At 44.2% G+C, this 15,427-nt stretch overlaps 1 protein-coding gene across 1 annotated transcript in view; it reads right to left on the bottom strand.

Moving 5' to 3' along the window:
• Positions 1-9,959: 9,959 nt before the first annotated feature.
• slc35g1 (solute carrier family 35 member G1) overlaps positions 9,960-15,427 on the bottom strand; it is an 8,985-nt gene continuing 3,517 nt past the window's right edge. Inside the window, exons 2-3 of the mRNA XM_058405929.1 lie at positions 12,463-12,634; positions 9,960-11,777 (exon numbers count right to left, since the gene is read on the bottom strand). Of these exons, the coding sequence (XP_058261912.1) occupies positions 11,030-11,777; positions 12,463-12,634 (920 nt within the window). The 3' untranslated portion in view covers positions 9,960-11,029. The remainder of the gene's footprint in view (positions 11,778-12,462; positions 12,635-15,427) is intronic.

Here is a 15,427-nt window from a genome sequence, read left to right as displayed (position 1 = left end):
CCTAGCTGATTGTTTTAAAGCTCGTGTGTGGTCGTTGTACCAGGGTGCTAGTTTCTTCTCTTTAATTTTTTTCCTTTTAAGTGGAGCTACAGTGTCTAGGGTGTTCCGAAATAATGACTCCAAGTAATCAGTCGCCTGGTCAAGTTGTGTAGGGTCAGACGGTAAACCAATCATGTGTGATAATTCTGGGAGACTATCGGTAAATCTCTCTGCAGTAGCAGACGTAAATATACGCTTCATACGGTAATGCAGCAAGTTGCGCATCTCATGACTAAGACACATTCTAAATGAAACTAGATAATGATCTGAGATAGCTTCCGACTGTGGAAGAGTGACTATGTTTTCTATATTTAATCTGAATGTAAAAATGAGATCCAGAGTGTGACCTCCATTATGAGTGGGTCCTATTACATTTTGATTAACACCTAATGAATCTAAGATGGACACACCTGCTGTTCTCAGAGGGTCTTCTGGCTTATCAAAATGAATGTTGAAGTCTCCTACTATTAATGCTTTGTCTAAAGAAACAACAAGGTTTGAAGTAAAATCTCCAAATTCACTGAGGAATTCAGAGTATGGCCCTGGGGGTCTGTAAATAACAATTAGTGGAATTGACTCTGTGAACTTATTATTTGTGGCTGCATACGTTAGGTTAGTATAAAGAACTTCAAATGTGTTGAACTGATGTCTGGGTTTTTGTGTGGCGCTTAGCTTATTATCATGAATAACTGCGACACCTCCTCCCCTGCCTGTTAGACGTGGTTGATGTATATAGCTATAGCCAGGCGGACAAGCTTCATTTAATGCTACGTACTCGTTTTGTTTAATCCATATTTCTGTTAAACAAAGAACGCTGAACTCCTGATCAGTAATCAGTTCATTAATTATAATTTTAATGTTTTAGCTGACAGAGATCTTATATTTAACAGTCCTAGCTTCAGATCAAAGGTGCTGGCTGTGCATTCACTATCATCTAGTTTTATGTTAATCAGGTTACTAAAACAAATTTTCTGATTGTTAAAACATTTTCGTTTGGTTCGGGGAACAGACACAGTCTCAATGTTATGAACCCTGAGTGACGACTCTTTGCAGCCAGCAGACGGTGGGATTAACCTGCTTGTCTGCTCCCTGGCCCTGGATTGTCACTGATTAACTAGATCTGCTCTAAGACTATGTGCTATGCTGCAAGAAATGAGAGCAGCACCCTCCCGAGTGGGATGGACACCGTCCCGTCCTAACAGGCCAGCCTTGCCCTCAAAAGAGCTCCAATTGTCTATGAAGCCCACATTGTTTTCGGAGCACCACCTGGACATCCAGCAGTTCAGCGACCATAACCTGCTGTAAGCTACATCGCCACGCCGCATTGGGATGGGGCCAGAGCATACTACGGCATTGGACATCGCCTTCACTAATTTACACACCTCTACAACATTACTCTTAGTAACCTCAGACTGACGAAGGTGTATATCATTAGCTCCTACATGGAAAACTATCTTGGAGAACCTGTGCTTGCCTAGGACCCTAAGATTACCTGCAATGTCCGGCGCCCTGGCTCCCGGAATACACCTAACCTGTGCTGCTGGAGTCCCTAAAGGCCTAGCTAATTTCACATGCCTTAAAATTGAGTCTCCTATAACCAGAGCTCTTTCAGGTTTCTCAGCGGGTTCTTCACTGAGGAGAGCAAACCTGTTGGTCATGTGAAGCGGAGAGGAGTGGTGCTCCCGTGGGCAAGCCTTAGCGTTAGCCTTGGCTTTGTGACTATGCCGCCGAGTCGTCACCCATTCGCCCCGCTGTGAGGGCTCTAATGCCGGAGTTGGGGGGTTACTAACTCCACCTAAGGCATCCAGACTTCCTCCTACAGACACTACACTGCTCTCACCATCACTAACCCTCTCTAGAGTCTGGATGCACACCTCTAAAGCTAATAACTTCTCCGTCAGAGAGCTAACTAGCGTACACTTATCACAGGTAAAATTAACACTAACGACGGAGGAAGAATTGCTGAACATCCTGCAGCTCACACACTGAACAAGCTGAAAGTTAGCCATACTGTATGATCACGTACCTTTGAGTGAATATATCCTCTGACTGCTGTGTAAAAACCGGGGGGGAGGGAAAGGCTTCACCCGATAGAAAAACAAAAGAACAATTAACTGCGATATGCAAGTAAAGATTTAGCAAATGAAACCTGACAGAGTAAGAAATTTAGGTGAAAGAGAAAAAAGAAACAGACGATATAAACCTCACATCACATAAGTATGTCATCACATAAGTACGAAATAAGCATCACAAGTCTTTTTATAAGCATCACAGTCTTTTTATTCTTTTTCTCTTATCTGTTCATAATTTTCAAACCTGAAAAAGAAAATAGGAGTGATTTTCTCAGCAAAGAGGGCATCTCTTTGCTGAGAAAATCACTCCTATTTTCTTTTTGAAATATCAGGTTCTGTTTGGACACCATTATCACCATTATCTATTACTTTTAATTTTTCCGAATACCATTATAATCAGACTTCCGAGGTCAGCCATAAAAAAAAAAAAATAATAGGCTTATTTGCTCTTGTCAGTGGGACTTTGTTTTCATCAACCAGTTCATTTTCAGCATGGGTACACCTCTGGGCCACTGCTCTGTCTTAGATTGCTTAGTTTTAATTCATTGCAAACAATGTTTTCTTTCACTTCTACACCTGCTGTAGTTTTAATTGCAGTTTCCTCCCAATTATTCCTAACTCAATAATCTCCTGCCACCCCTGGCTTCCTACAACACGCTGCACTTCTGCTCAGGACCTTGGGCTGATACCAAGATTGAAACTCCGTCCAAGTCTCATCTACTGTCAACAAAGTCTGCCAGACGGACATTACTCCCACTGCTACTGATTCTACACAGGCCGTACAATCTCGCACCCAAACCTCGTAGTGTTAAACCATTCTTTGTTAAAACTGTAAATAGAGGTGACGAATAAATTAAGGTGGTACCTGACAACCCAACCATGCTGTCCTCTGATTATTTTACACAAACAAGAATGCATTCAGATACACTCTAAACATTCCAAAACATTCAAAAACACTTTAAATGCTCTAAACCATTCAAAAATTACTCCCACAGTAGGTAGGTGTGTGAGTGTGTAGGTATATAGGTAGATAGGTAGGTGTGTAAGTGTGTAGGTAGGTGTGTAAGTGAGTAGGTGTGTGTGTGTAGGTAGGTGTGTAGGTGTGTGAGTGTGTAGGTAGGTGTGTAAGTGAGTAGGTGTGTTTGTGTAGGTAGGTGTGTAGGTGTGTGAGTGTGTAGGTAGGTGTGTAAGTGAGTAGGTGTGTGTGTGTGTAGGTAGGTGTGTGAGTGTGTAGACAGGTGTGTAGGTGTGTGAGTGTGTAGGTAGGTGTGTAAGTGAGTAGGTGTGTGTGTGTAGGTAGGTGTGTAGGTGTGTGAGTGTGTAGGTAGGTGTGTAAGTGAGTAGGTGAGTGTGTGTAGGTAGGTGTGAAGGTATATAGGTAGGTAGGTAGGTGTGTAAGTGTGTAGGTGTGTGAGTGTGTAGATAGGTGTGTAAGTGAGTAGGTGTGTGTGTGTGTAGGTAGGTGTGTGAGTGTGTAGACAGGTGTGTAGGTGTGTGAGTGTGTAGGTAGGTGTGTAAGTGAGTAGGTGTGTTTGTGTAGGTAGGTGTGTAGGTGTGTGAGTGTGTAGGTAGGTGTGTAAGTGAGTAGGTGAGTGTGTGTAGGTAGGTGTGAAGGTATATAGGTAGGTAGGTAGGTGTGTGAGTATGTAGGTAGGTGTGTAAGTGTGTAGGTGTGTGAGTGTGTAGGTAGGTGTGTGAGTGAGTAGGTGTGTGTGTGTGTAGGTAGGTGTGTGAGTGTGTAGACAGGTGTGTAGGTGTGTGAGTGTGTAGGTAGGTGTGTAAGTGAGTAGGTGTGTAAGTGAGTAGGTGTGTGAGTGTAGGTAGGTGTGTAGGTGTGAAGGTATATAGGCAGGTAGGTTGGTGTGTGAATATGTAGGTAGGTGTGTAAGTGTGTAGGTGTGTGAGTGTGTAGATAGGTGTGTAAGTGAGTAGGTGTGTGTGTGTGTAGGTAGGTGTGTTAGTGTGTAGGTGTGTGAGTGTGTAGACAGGTGTGTAGGTGTGTGAGTGTGTAGGTAGGTAGGTGTGTAGGTGTGTGAGTGTGTAGGTAGGTGTGTAAGTGAGTAGGTGTGTGTGTGTGTAGGTAGGTGTGTGAGTGTGTAGACAGGTGTGTAGGTGTGTGAGTGTGTAGGTAGGTGTGTAAGTGAGTAGGTGTGTTTGTGTAGGTAGGTGTGTAGGTGTGTGAGTGTGTAGGTAGGTGTGTAAGTGAGTAGGTGAGTGTGTGTAGGTAGGTGTGAAGGTATATAGGTAGGTAGGTAGGTGTGTGAGTATGTAGGTAGGTGTGTAAGTGTGTAGGTGTGTGAGTGTGTAGATAGGTGTGTAAGTGAGTAGGTGTGTGTGTGTGTAGGTAGGTGTGTGAGTGTGTAGACAGGTGTGTAGGTGTGTGAGTGTGTAGGTAGGTGTGTAAGTGAGTAGGTGTGTTTGTGTAGGTAGGTGTGTAGGTGTGTGAGTGTGTAGGTAGGTGTGTAAGTGAGTAGGTGAGTGTGTGTAGGTAGGTGTGAAGGTATATAGGTAGGTAGGTAGGTGTGTGAGTATGTAGGTAGGTGTGTAAGTGTGTAGGTGTGTGAGTGTGTAGGTAGGTGTGTGAGTGAGTAGGTGTGTGTGTGTGTAGGTAGGTGTGTGAGTGTGTAGACAGGTGTGTAGGTGTGTGAGTGTGTAGGTAGGTGTGTAAGTGAGTAGGTGTGTAAGTGAGTAGGTGTGTGAGTGTAGGTAGGTGTGTAGGTGTGAAGGTATATAGGCAGGTAGGTTGGTGTGTGAATATGTAGGTAGGTGTGTAAGTGTGTAGGTGTGTGAGTGTGTAGATAGGTGTGTAAGTGAGTAGGTGTGTGTGTGTGTAGGTAGGTGTGTTAGTGTGTAGGTGTGTGAGTGTGTAGACAGGTGTGTAGGTGTGTGAGTGTGTAGGTAGGTGTGTAAGTGAGTAGGTGTGTGAGTGTAGGTAGGTGTGTAGGTGTGAAGGTATATAGGCAGGTAGGTTGGTGTGTGAATATGTAGGTAGGTGTGTAAGTGAGTAGGTGTGTGAGTGTGTAGGTAGGTGTGTAAGTGAGTAGGTGTGTGTGTGTAGGTAGGTGTGAAAGTGAGTAGGTGTGTGTGTGTGTGTGTGTGTAGGTAGGTGTGTAGGTGTGAAGGTATATAGGCAGGTAGGTTGGTGTGTGAGTATGTAGGTAGGTGTGTAAGTGTGTAGGTGTGAGTGTGTAGGTAGGTGTGTAAGTGAGTAGGTGTGTGTGTGTAGGTAGGTGTGTAAGTGAGTAGGTGTGTGTGTGTGTGTGTGTAGCTAGGTGTGTAGGTGTGAAGGTATATAGGCAGGTAGGTTGGTGTGTGAATATGTAGGTAGGTGTGTAAGTGAGTAGGTGTGTGTGTGTAGGTAGGTGTGTAAGTGAGTAGGTGTGTGTGTAGGTAGGTGTGTAAGTGAGTAGGTGTGTGTGTGTGTGTGTGTAGGTAGGTGTGTAAGTGTGTAGGTGAGTGTGTGTAGGTAGGTGTGAAGGTATATAGGTAGGTAGGTAGGTGTGTGAGTATGTAGGTAGGTGTGTAAGTGTGTAGGTGTGTGAGTGTGTAGGTAGGTGTGTGAGTGAGTAGGTGTGTGTGTGTGTAGGTAGGTGTGTGAGTGTGTAGACAGGTGTGTAGGTGTGTGAGTGTGTAGGTAGGTGTGTAAGTGAGTAGGTGTGTAAGTGAGTAGGTGTGTGAGTGTAGGTAGGTGTGTAGGTGTGAAGGTATATAGGCAGGTAGGTTGGTGTGTGAATATGTAGGTAGGTGTGTAAGTGTGTAGGTGTGTGAGTGTGTAGATAGGTGTGTAAGTGAGTAGGTGTGTGTGTGTGTAGGTAGGTGTGTTAGTGTGTAGGTGTGTGAGTGTGTAGACAGGTGTGTAGGTGTGTGAGTGTGTAGGTAGGTGTGTAAGTGAGTAGGTGTGTGAGTGTGTAGACAGGTGTGTAGGTGTGTGAGTGTGTAGGTAGGTGTGTAAGTGAGTAGGTGTGTGAGTGTAGGTAGGTGTGTAGGTGTGAAGGTATATAGGCAGGTAGGTTGGTGTGTGAATATGTAGGTAGGTGTGTAAGTGAGTAGGTGTGTGTGTGTAGGTAGGTGTGTAAGTGAGTAGGTGTGTGTGTAGGTAGGTGTGTAAGTGAGTAGGTGTGTGTGTGTGTGTGTGTAGGTAGGTGTGTAAGTGAGTAGGTGAGTGTGTGTAGGTAGGTGTGAAGGTATATAGGTAGGTAGGTAGGTGTGTGAGTATGTAGGTAGGTGTGTAAGTGTGTAGGTGTGTGAGTGTGTAGGTAGGTGTGTGAGTGAGTAGGTGTGTGTGTGTGTAGGTAGGTGTGTGAGTGTGTAGACAGGTGTGTAGGTGTGTGAGTGTGTAGGTAGGTGTGTAAGTGAGTAGGTGTGTAAGTGAGTAGGTGTGTGAGTGTAGGTAGGTGTGTAGGTGTGAAGGTATATAGGCAGGTAGGTTGGTGTGTGAATATGTAGGTAGGTGTGTAGGTGTGTAGGTGTGTGAGTGTGTAGGTAGGTGTGTAAGTGAGTAGGTGTGTGTGTGTAGGTAGGTGTGTAAGTGTGTAGGTGTGTGAGTGTGTAGACAGGTGTGTAGGTGTGTGAGTGTGTAGGTAGGTGTGTAAGTGAGTAGGTGTGTGTGTGTGTAGGTAGGTGTGTTAGTGTGTAGATAGGTGTGTAGGTGTGTGAGTGTGTAGGTAGGTGTGTAAGTGTGAAGGTATATAGGCAGGTAGGTTGGTGTGTGAATATGTAGGTAGGTGTGTAAGTGAGTAGGTGTGTGAGTGTGTAGGTAGGTGTGTAAGTGAGTAGGTGTGTGTGTGTAGGTAGGTGTGAAAGTGAGTAGGTGTGTGTAAGTGAGTAGGTGTGTGTGTGTGTGTAGGTAGGTGTGTAGGTGTGAAGGTATATAGGCAGGTAGGTTGGTGTGTGAGTATGTAGGTAGGTGTGTAAGTGTGTAGGTGTGAGTGTGTAGGTAGGTGTGTAAGTGAGTAGGTGTGTGTGTGTGTGTGTGTAGCTAGGTGTGTAGGTGTGAAGGTATATAGGCAGGTAGGTTGGTGTGTGAATATGTAGGTAGGTGTGTAAGTGAGTAGGTGTGTGTGTGTAGGTAGGTGTGTAAGTGAGTAGGTGTGTGTGTGTGTGTAGGTAGGTGTGTAGGTGTGAAGGTATATAGGCAGGTAGGTTGTAGTGTGAGTATGTAGGTAGGTGTGTATGTGAGTAGGTGTGTGTGTGTAGGTAGGTGTGTAAGTGAGTAGGTGTGTGTGTGTGTGTGTGTGTGTGTGTAGGTAGGTGTGAAGGTATATAGGCAGGTAGGTTGGTGTGTGAATATGTAGGTAGGTGTGTAAGTGTGTAGGTGTGTGTAAGTGAGTAGGTGTGTGTGTGTGTGTGTGTGTGTAGGTAGGTGTGTAGGTGTGAAGGTATATAGGCAGGTAGGTTGGTGTGTGAATATGTAGGTAGGTGTGTAAGTGTGTAGGTGTGAGTGTGTAGGTAGGTGTGTAAGTGAGTAGGTGTGTGTGTAGGTAGGTGTGTAAGTGAGTAGGTGTGTGTGTGTGTGTGTGTGTGTAGGTAGGTGTGTAGGTGTGAAGGTATATAGGCAGGTAGGTTGGTGTGTGAATATGTAGGTAGGTGTGTAAGTGAGTAGGTGTGTGTAAGTGAGTAGGTGTGTGTGTGTGTGTGTAGGTAGGTGTGTAGGTGTGAAGGTATATAGGCAGGTAGGTTGGTGTGTGAGTATGTAGGTAGGTGTGTAAGTGAGTAGGTGTGTGTAAGTGAGTAGGTGTGTGTGTGTGTGTGTGTGTAGGTAGGTGTGTAGGTGTGAAGGTATATAGGCAGGTAGGTTGGTGTGTGAATATGTAGGTAGGTGTGTAAGTGTGTAGGTGTGTGTAAGTGAGTAGGTGTGTGTGTGTGTGTGTGTAGGTAGGTGTGTAGGTGTGAAGGTATATAGGCAGGTAGGTTGGTGTGTGAGTATGTAGGTAGGTGTGTAAGTGTGTAGGTGTGAGTGTGTAGGTAGGTGTGTAAGTGAGTAGGTGTGTGTGTGTAGGTAGGTGTGTAAGTGAGTAGGTGTGTGTGTGTGTGTGTGTGTGTGTGTAGGTAGGTGTGTAGGTGTGAAGGTATATAGGCAGGTAGGTTGGTGTGTGAATATGTAGGTAGGTGTGTAAGTGAGTAGGTGTGTGTAAGTGAGTAGGTGTGTGTGTGTGTGTGTAGGTAGGTGTGTAGGTGTGAAGGTATATAGGCAGGTAGGTTGGTGTGTGAGTATGTAGGTAGGTGTGTAAGTGTGTAGGTGTGAGTGTGTAGGTAGGTGTGTAAGTGAGTAGGTGTGTGTGTGTAGGTAGGTGTGTAAGTGAGTAGGTGTGTGTAAGTGAGTAGGTGTGTGTGTGTGTGTGTGTGTAGGTAGGTGTGTAGGTGTGAAGGTATATAGGCAGGTAGGTTGGTGTGTGAGTATGTAGGTAGGTGTGTAAGTGTGTAGGTGTGAGTGTGTAGGTAGGTGTGTAAGTGAGTAGGTGTGTGTGTGTAGGTAGGTGTGTAAGTGAGTAGGTGTGTGTGTGTGTGTGTAGGTAGGTGTGTAGGTGTGAAGGTATATAGGCAGGTAGGTTGGTGTGTGAGTATGTAGGTAGGTGTGTAAGTGTGTAGGTGTGAGTGTGTAGGTAGGTGTGTAAGTGAGTAGGTGTGTGTGTGTAGGTAGGTGTGTAAGTGAGTAGGTGTGTGTGTGTGTGTGTGTAGGTAGGTGTGTAGGTATATAGGCAGGTAGGTTGGTGTGTGAGTATGTAGGTAGGTGTGTAAGTGAGTAGGTGTGTGTGTGTAGGTAGGTGTGAAAGTGAGTAGGTGTGTGTAAGTGAGTAGGTGTGTGTGTGTGTGTGTGTGTAGGTAGGTGTGTAGGTGTGAAGGTATATAGGCAGGTAGGTTGGTGTGTGAGTATGTAGGTAGGTGTGTAAGTGAGTAGGTGTGTGTGTGTAGGTAGGTGTGAAAGTGAGTAGGTGTGTGTAAGTGAGTAGGTGTGTGTGTGTGTGTGTGTGTAGGTAGGTGTGTAGGTGTGAAGGTATATAGGCAGGTAGGTTGGTGTGTGAGTATGTAGGTAGGTGTGTAAGTGTGTAGGTGTGAGTGTGTAGGTAGGTGTGTAAGTGAGTAGGTGTGTGTGTGTAGGTAGGTGTGTAAGTGAGTAGGTGTGTGGGTATATAGGCAGGTAGGTTGGTGTGTGAGTATGTAGGTAGGTGTGTAAGTGAGTAGGTGTGTGTGTGTAGGTAGGTGTGAAAGTGAGTAGGTGTGTGTAAGTGAGTAGGTGTGTGTGTGTGTGTGTGTGTAGGTAGGTGTGTAGGTGTGAAGGTATATAGGCAGGTAGGTTGGTGTGTGAGTATGTAGGTAGGTGTGTAAGTGTGTAGGTGTGAGTGTGTAGGTAGTTGTGTAAGTGAGTAGGTGTGTGTGTAGGTAGGTGTGAACCTATATAGGTAGATAGGTAGGTGTGTAGAGAGGTACGAACAAACAAAGGACAGAAGGACTGGAAACTCTTCCCAGAGTGTTTTGTTCCTCTTATACCAATGCAGTTTGCCGTCTCTAGTTCCTTTTCTGACAGAATGACACGTCATACCTTTAGGTTTAAAATGACACTGACTGTCCTATATGAATGAGGGCACTGATATAAATCTCCCTGGAGTACGGTCTAGCTGTAGTGTGATGTAGAGCATATTAATTACATCTGAGATTTAGACAGCACTGTGGTAGAAACAGAATCTGTCTGCTGTTCATTTCAGCCTAGGACAGTTGTACAGGAAGTTCACACCACGCTCTGGGTGTCGTATCTCCAGTTTCTGTTAAACCAAACTTCAATTTTTTAAGTTTTTGTGAAAATAGTATTGCTATTAATTAGCAGAGAATGAAAACACACACAGGTATGTATTTATATATGAAAATCTACATAAAACTTTATTTAAAGTGACAAGTCAAAGTTAAATAAACATGAATGGATGGACTATTTCATGGATGGATTTGAACAGATATTGATTTTTCTTTGTTTTGTATTTTAAGGCAACACGGATTCCTTTTCCCCATAGGGCGAGTGCTTTTACTTAACTTTGACTTTGTCAGTGCTGAGCGCTTCCACCTTACAGAAATCTGATAAGCTTCTAACACCAAATAAATCCATAAAATAAGGTTACAGTGCTCTAAATCGGGGCAAACTGTCAAACAGGGGTAAGACGGTGTGATCTTAGCACTTAATAAAACTGCATCTTGTTGGTCTTGTGCAAAAAATGTGCTTAAATAAATGAATAAATACGAGCATTAGTCAATATGTAAATGTTTGTGCGGTAAAATGTCCTTGAGTAAACTGGGACAAAGTTTAAGTCAAGGTTCATCATTTCCAGAGAAGTGCTTGAGTCATACATGATAGAATATTATATATATATATATACTCAAAAAAATACAGCAGGTCTGTCCACGACGTTTCATACCACTTTAAAATAAACATTATTATTATTATTATTAATAATAATAATAATAATGCCTCAGTGATTGAGTGCAAATGCAATCTCTTACAACTTTCAGAACCATTTTCTGACCAGCAGTCTTATAGTGATACATTTCTAATAAATATATTAGATAATAAGATATTTTTCTTTCATTTAAAAAATAAATATAGCCAAGTCTACGTAAATAGAAAGCTAGTTGATAAAGATGTATAAAAGTAATTGATTACAGGCAGCAGATTCTACAGTAACGTAGAAAACGTAGAGTCAGCTTCTAAATGAAGGTTAAGTCCAGGATCTTTGGTATAAACATCTACCAAACAAACTGGTGCATAATATCTCATCTACAAAAAAATAAAAAATAATAATAAAAATCTACTCTATCAGAGTAGGACTTTATCCAGAGATGGTATTGAGAGTACCTAACAAACTTAGCATTTAGTGCAAGTGAGTTAAATACTAGGATGATGAAATGTCAACTCTGTAGGTTTCTTTTGGTTCTCAGCTGTTCTGCCTTGTGCTGTTGTACCACTTCCTGATGGCCACGCCGGTGGTGCTGCTAATGACGCACAGCGCTCCTCCGACGCTCCACCACGTGGGCGTGTGATTAAGGAAGAGGAATTGCATTATGAAGGCCAGCACCACGTCCGTGGTCCTCATGAGAGCCACAGGGCCAGCTTTCTCCACCTGCAGCGCTTTGGTTAGGAACGTCTGGCCGCCGATACCCAGGAGCCCGATGGCCATCAGGTTCCACCGGTCCCATCCGCACGACGGTATCTCCCACTCGTCTATGACGAACAACACCACCACACACTCTATGAAACCCAGGAGGGCGTAATACCAGACAGCGAGGTAGTAATGCACATTCTTGCCCATCTTCCTCAAGATGACCATCGTGCATGCTACCGCGATGGCGCTGCAGAAAGCTGCCACGGCACCCTTTATGTGGTTGCCGTAGTTACCCTCAATGCCAGAGAGCTCACCCCCGAAGAGGAAGGGCGGCCTCGCTATCAGGATGACTCCAGTGAGGGTAAATACGGTGAATACGACATCCCATATGGTGCAGCGCTCCTTGAGGAAGATCCAAGCCAGCAGGGACGTGAAGACAGGGTTGCTGAACGTGATGACGGTGGCATCAGCCAGGGGCATCTGGAGCACTGCGTAGTACAGCAGGATCATAGCGTTGGAGCCGAGGAAACCTCGCAGAAACAGGAACACTCGCATGCCTTGAGGACCCAGGAAACCAGTTCTGAAACAAAGTGATGATATATATATATATACACACCACAGTTAGTTCTGGTCCACTAGAAGAAGCCACCACACATAATTTTACAGCACAGTGGAATTCGTTTCTGAGGAGGTTGGGGTCAGAGCGCAGGGGCAGCTATGATACAGCACCCCCTAGAGCAGAGAGGGTTAAGGTCCTTGCTCAATTGCCCATCAGTGGAGCTTGGCGGTGATGGGGATTGGACCTTAAACCATCAACAACCCAGAGTCTTAACCACTTGAGCCACCACTGCTTTAATCTGATTGGATCACGGTGTGTTTTAAACCATTACTACAGCAGAGTTAGTGACCTCATTAGCGGACGTTGCACATGATATGTTTCAGGAATGACTTAAAATATGAAAGCTCCTTAGATAAAGATGAAATGAAACAAGGGACGCCAGCAAAGCGGCCAATCCTGATGGATTTTTTAAAACATTTTTTAGGTGTTTGTGGTCCAACGTTTCTTACTGTACGCAAAATGGTGGAAGTGGGGGTGTCTTGTTTTATGGGGAGAAAAAATAAAGCTTGAAAGGAAGATTGTTGACAAACCAGATTTCCACTTATTGCCCACTAGTGTGAACGTATCGTCAGAATTCACTTCCCTCATGTTCAGAGAATAAACCCAGGCAGCTTAGTGAGGCACACTGACCTGCACTGGAACTTACTTGTAGTAGATCATGGCTGGCAGGACGAACAGCATCTGGAAAAAGCAGCGGATGGCGCTGATCTCCACGGCGTGAATACCGTCGATTTTCTTCACCAGAAGAGAAGCGACCGAAAAGAAGACGGAGGCCAGGAGAGTGTAGACGAGGCCCAGGCCAGAGCACGCTTTCTTCTCTGATGGAAAACAGAAAAGTGAAGAATGAAAACCAAACTCGGGTCATTTCAGCTGAACGGTCAGCAGGTCTATCAGTGCTGTCAGGACTCTAATACAAGCAGATTTTCAGTGTTATTTTTTCATTATAAAAACACAATCCTGAATTGAACTCTGCTCCCTTATGGAAACGAATGATGTCATCGTCGGCTAAAACGCATTACTTCCTGAACGTGTGCAGACCCTGTGCACTTCCTGCTTCATATGACTTGAGCTTTCACATTCTTCACACATTACGTTCATGTCTTTTTTCTCCACATTCTCAAAATCCGCTTTGGACTGACCTGTCAGTGGGAAAGCACCCAGCCACACAAGCTAAACCAGTTTACCAGCCCAGTTTAATGGTCTGATTCATTCTTACACTGGTTTCTTTGATACTGAGTGTTAATTACTTAATAAACTAAGTTTACCATTTAACATTATGTTTAACATTATGACCACCTGCCTAATATTGGGTTGGTCCCTTTTTTTGCTGCCATAGCGCGTCCTGGTGCCATGTGTTCCCCAGGTAAGAGACGCACACGCGCCCGGCCATCCATGTGATGTAAAAGAAAACGACCAGGGCACCTTCTTCCATTGCTCTGTGGTCCAGTCTTGTGGAAACACGCCACAAGAGCTGCAGTTTTGGAGATGCTCTGATCCAGTGGTCTAGCCATCACAATTTGGCCCTTTTGGTCAAACTCGCTCAAATCCTTACGCTTGTCCATTTTTCCTGCTTCTAACATCAACTTTGAGGACAAAATGTTCACTTGCTGCCTAATATATCCCACCCACTAACAGGTGCCATGATGAGGAGATACTCAGTCTTATTCACTTCACCTCTTACTGCTCACAGTGTTATACCTGATCGGTGAATTGTAATTAATAAATTCCAAAATATAAAACAAGCTGTTCTCCCAGTCTACTCTAATAAAGATCCACTCCACATGCCCCTGTGTTCTGAACTTCATCTGGTGTCATGACATGACTGTAATCTGATAAATTTCTCAAACACTATAATGCTGAAAATATTATTTTCCATTCTAGCGTAATAACACAACTCTCTGTGTTCTACACGGCCAAGGTCCTGTAAAGTGATCGTCAGATACGTGATGCTCCAGGTGTGAGCCAGCGTGCCGGGTTCCGGTCTGAGCTCTGAAAAATAAAGCCAGCGTGGTTCTTTTGACTACCTGTTGGGCGAGTGAAGCACTTCTGAGGATCAGGTCATGGGAAAGTCTAGATTGGACACACGCCAGATTGTATCGACTGAAACGACCTCAAATGGGGACAGGATAATAGATGGGGAGTGTCCGGCTTTAAGACGGGAGAAATGTTTTCTGGATTGACCGTTGCACCAGCTTTACAGGAAACGTCTATAAGGGAATAGCTTAGGGATTAAAAATTAAGTTATATTGATTGGTGAAGATAAAATTAATTGGTAAAGATATTATCTTAATATGTGAAGATAAAAATAGTAATAAGTGTTGTTTAAAAAAACGTTGAATGATTTATGTAAAGTCTCAGCATCCTTTATAGTTACCATCTGAATTATTTAAAACTTATCCCTCAGCATGACAAATGCTATATTCAACACTTCCTTGTGTAGCAAACTGCAGAGTCATGCTACTACATGTTATCTGCTACTGGAATATTGAGGAAATAAACCAGCTTACATCACCCAGTGAAGTGGTTACTCTGGTTTCTATGATACTGAGTGCTACATATTAATATATAAAAGGTATGAGGGGGGAAAAAAGAAAGCACTGCCCTGCTAATGGGACTTGGACCTCATATCGTTTATTAGGAAGATGACAAGGACATGGATTTGTAATACAGCTGAATGTATTTAACCCAAAGAAGAGCCCAAGAAAATGGGCTACCTTTTACAAAAGTGAGAGGCAGGAGAAATGTAAGGGTAATACAAGCTAATTCCTCAATCTCTACACTATTAAAAGTCTGTTTCTGTCACACAACCTCAATCAATAGTCCACTGTCCAGCATTATGTGTGGAGTGAGGATAGCAAATCCTACACAAGTGTTTCGGTCATGTATAAAATTTGCAAACCACTGGAACTGGTCTTTCATTTGATTCGAACTCATTTTGAAGAGTTTATAGATTAAAGAGTGTGTATAAGATGATGTGCAGGAACGGTGCAGTGGGGAATGAGGAGCTCTGCTTGAGCAGGGACACTGGATTTGTTTTGTCTATGTTTTTAGTGTGTGTTAGAATATAGGAATTGTATTGTTGAATTGTTTGACAGACAGAGAGAGAGAGAGAGACAGACAGGCAGGCAGACAGAAACAGAGAGAGGGGGACAGAGACAGTGAGACATATAGAGAGAGGGGGGCAGAGAAAGAGGGAGACAGACAGAGAGAGTGAGAGAGAGAGAGAGAGAGAGAGAGAGAGAGAGACAGACAGACAGACAGACAGAGACAGACAGAGACAGACAGGCAGGCAGGCAGACAGAAACAGAGACAGACAGGCAGGCAGGCAGACAGAAACAGAGAGAGGGGGACAGAGACAGTGAGACACAGAGAGAGGGGGGCAGAGAAAGAGGGAGACAAACAGACAGAGAGTGAGAGAGAGAGAGAGAGAGAGAGACAGACAGACAGAGACAGACAGGCAGGCAGACAGAAACAGAGAGAGGGGGACAGAGACAGCGAGACACATAGAGAGAGGGGGGCAGAGAAAGAGGGAGACAGACAGACAGAGAGAGAGAGGCAGGCAGACAGACAGAGAGAGTGAGAGAGAGAGGGAGAGACAGAGAGAGAGAGAC

The sequence above is a fragment of the Hemibagrus wyckioides genome, linkage group LG13 (genome assembly GCF_019097595.1).
Source record: "Hemibagrus wyckioides isolate EC202008001 linkage group LG13, SWU_Hwy_1.0, whole genome shotgun sequence".
NCBI classification, from domain to species: domain Eukaryota; kingdom Metazoa; phylum Chordata; class Actinopteri; order Siluriformes; family Bagridae; genus Hemibagrus; species Hemibagrus wyckioides.
Note: the sequence above shows the minus strand (reverse complement) of the source record. Positions and strands in the feature narration are given on the sequence as shown.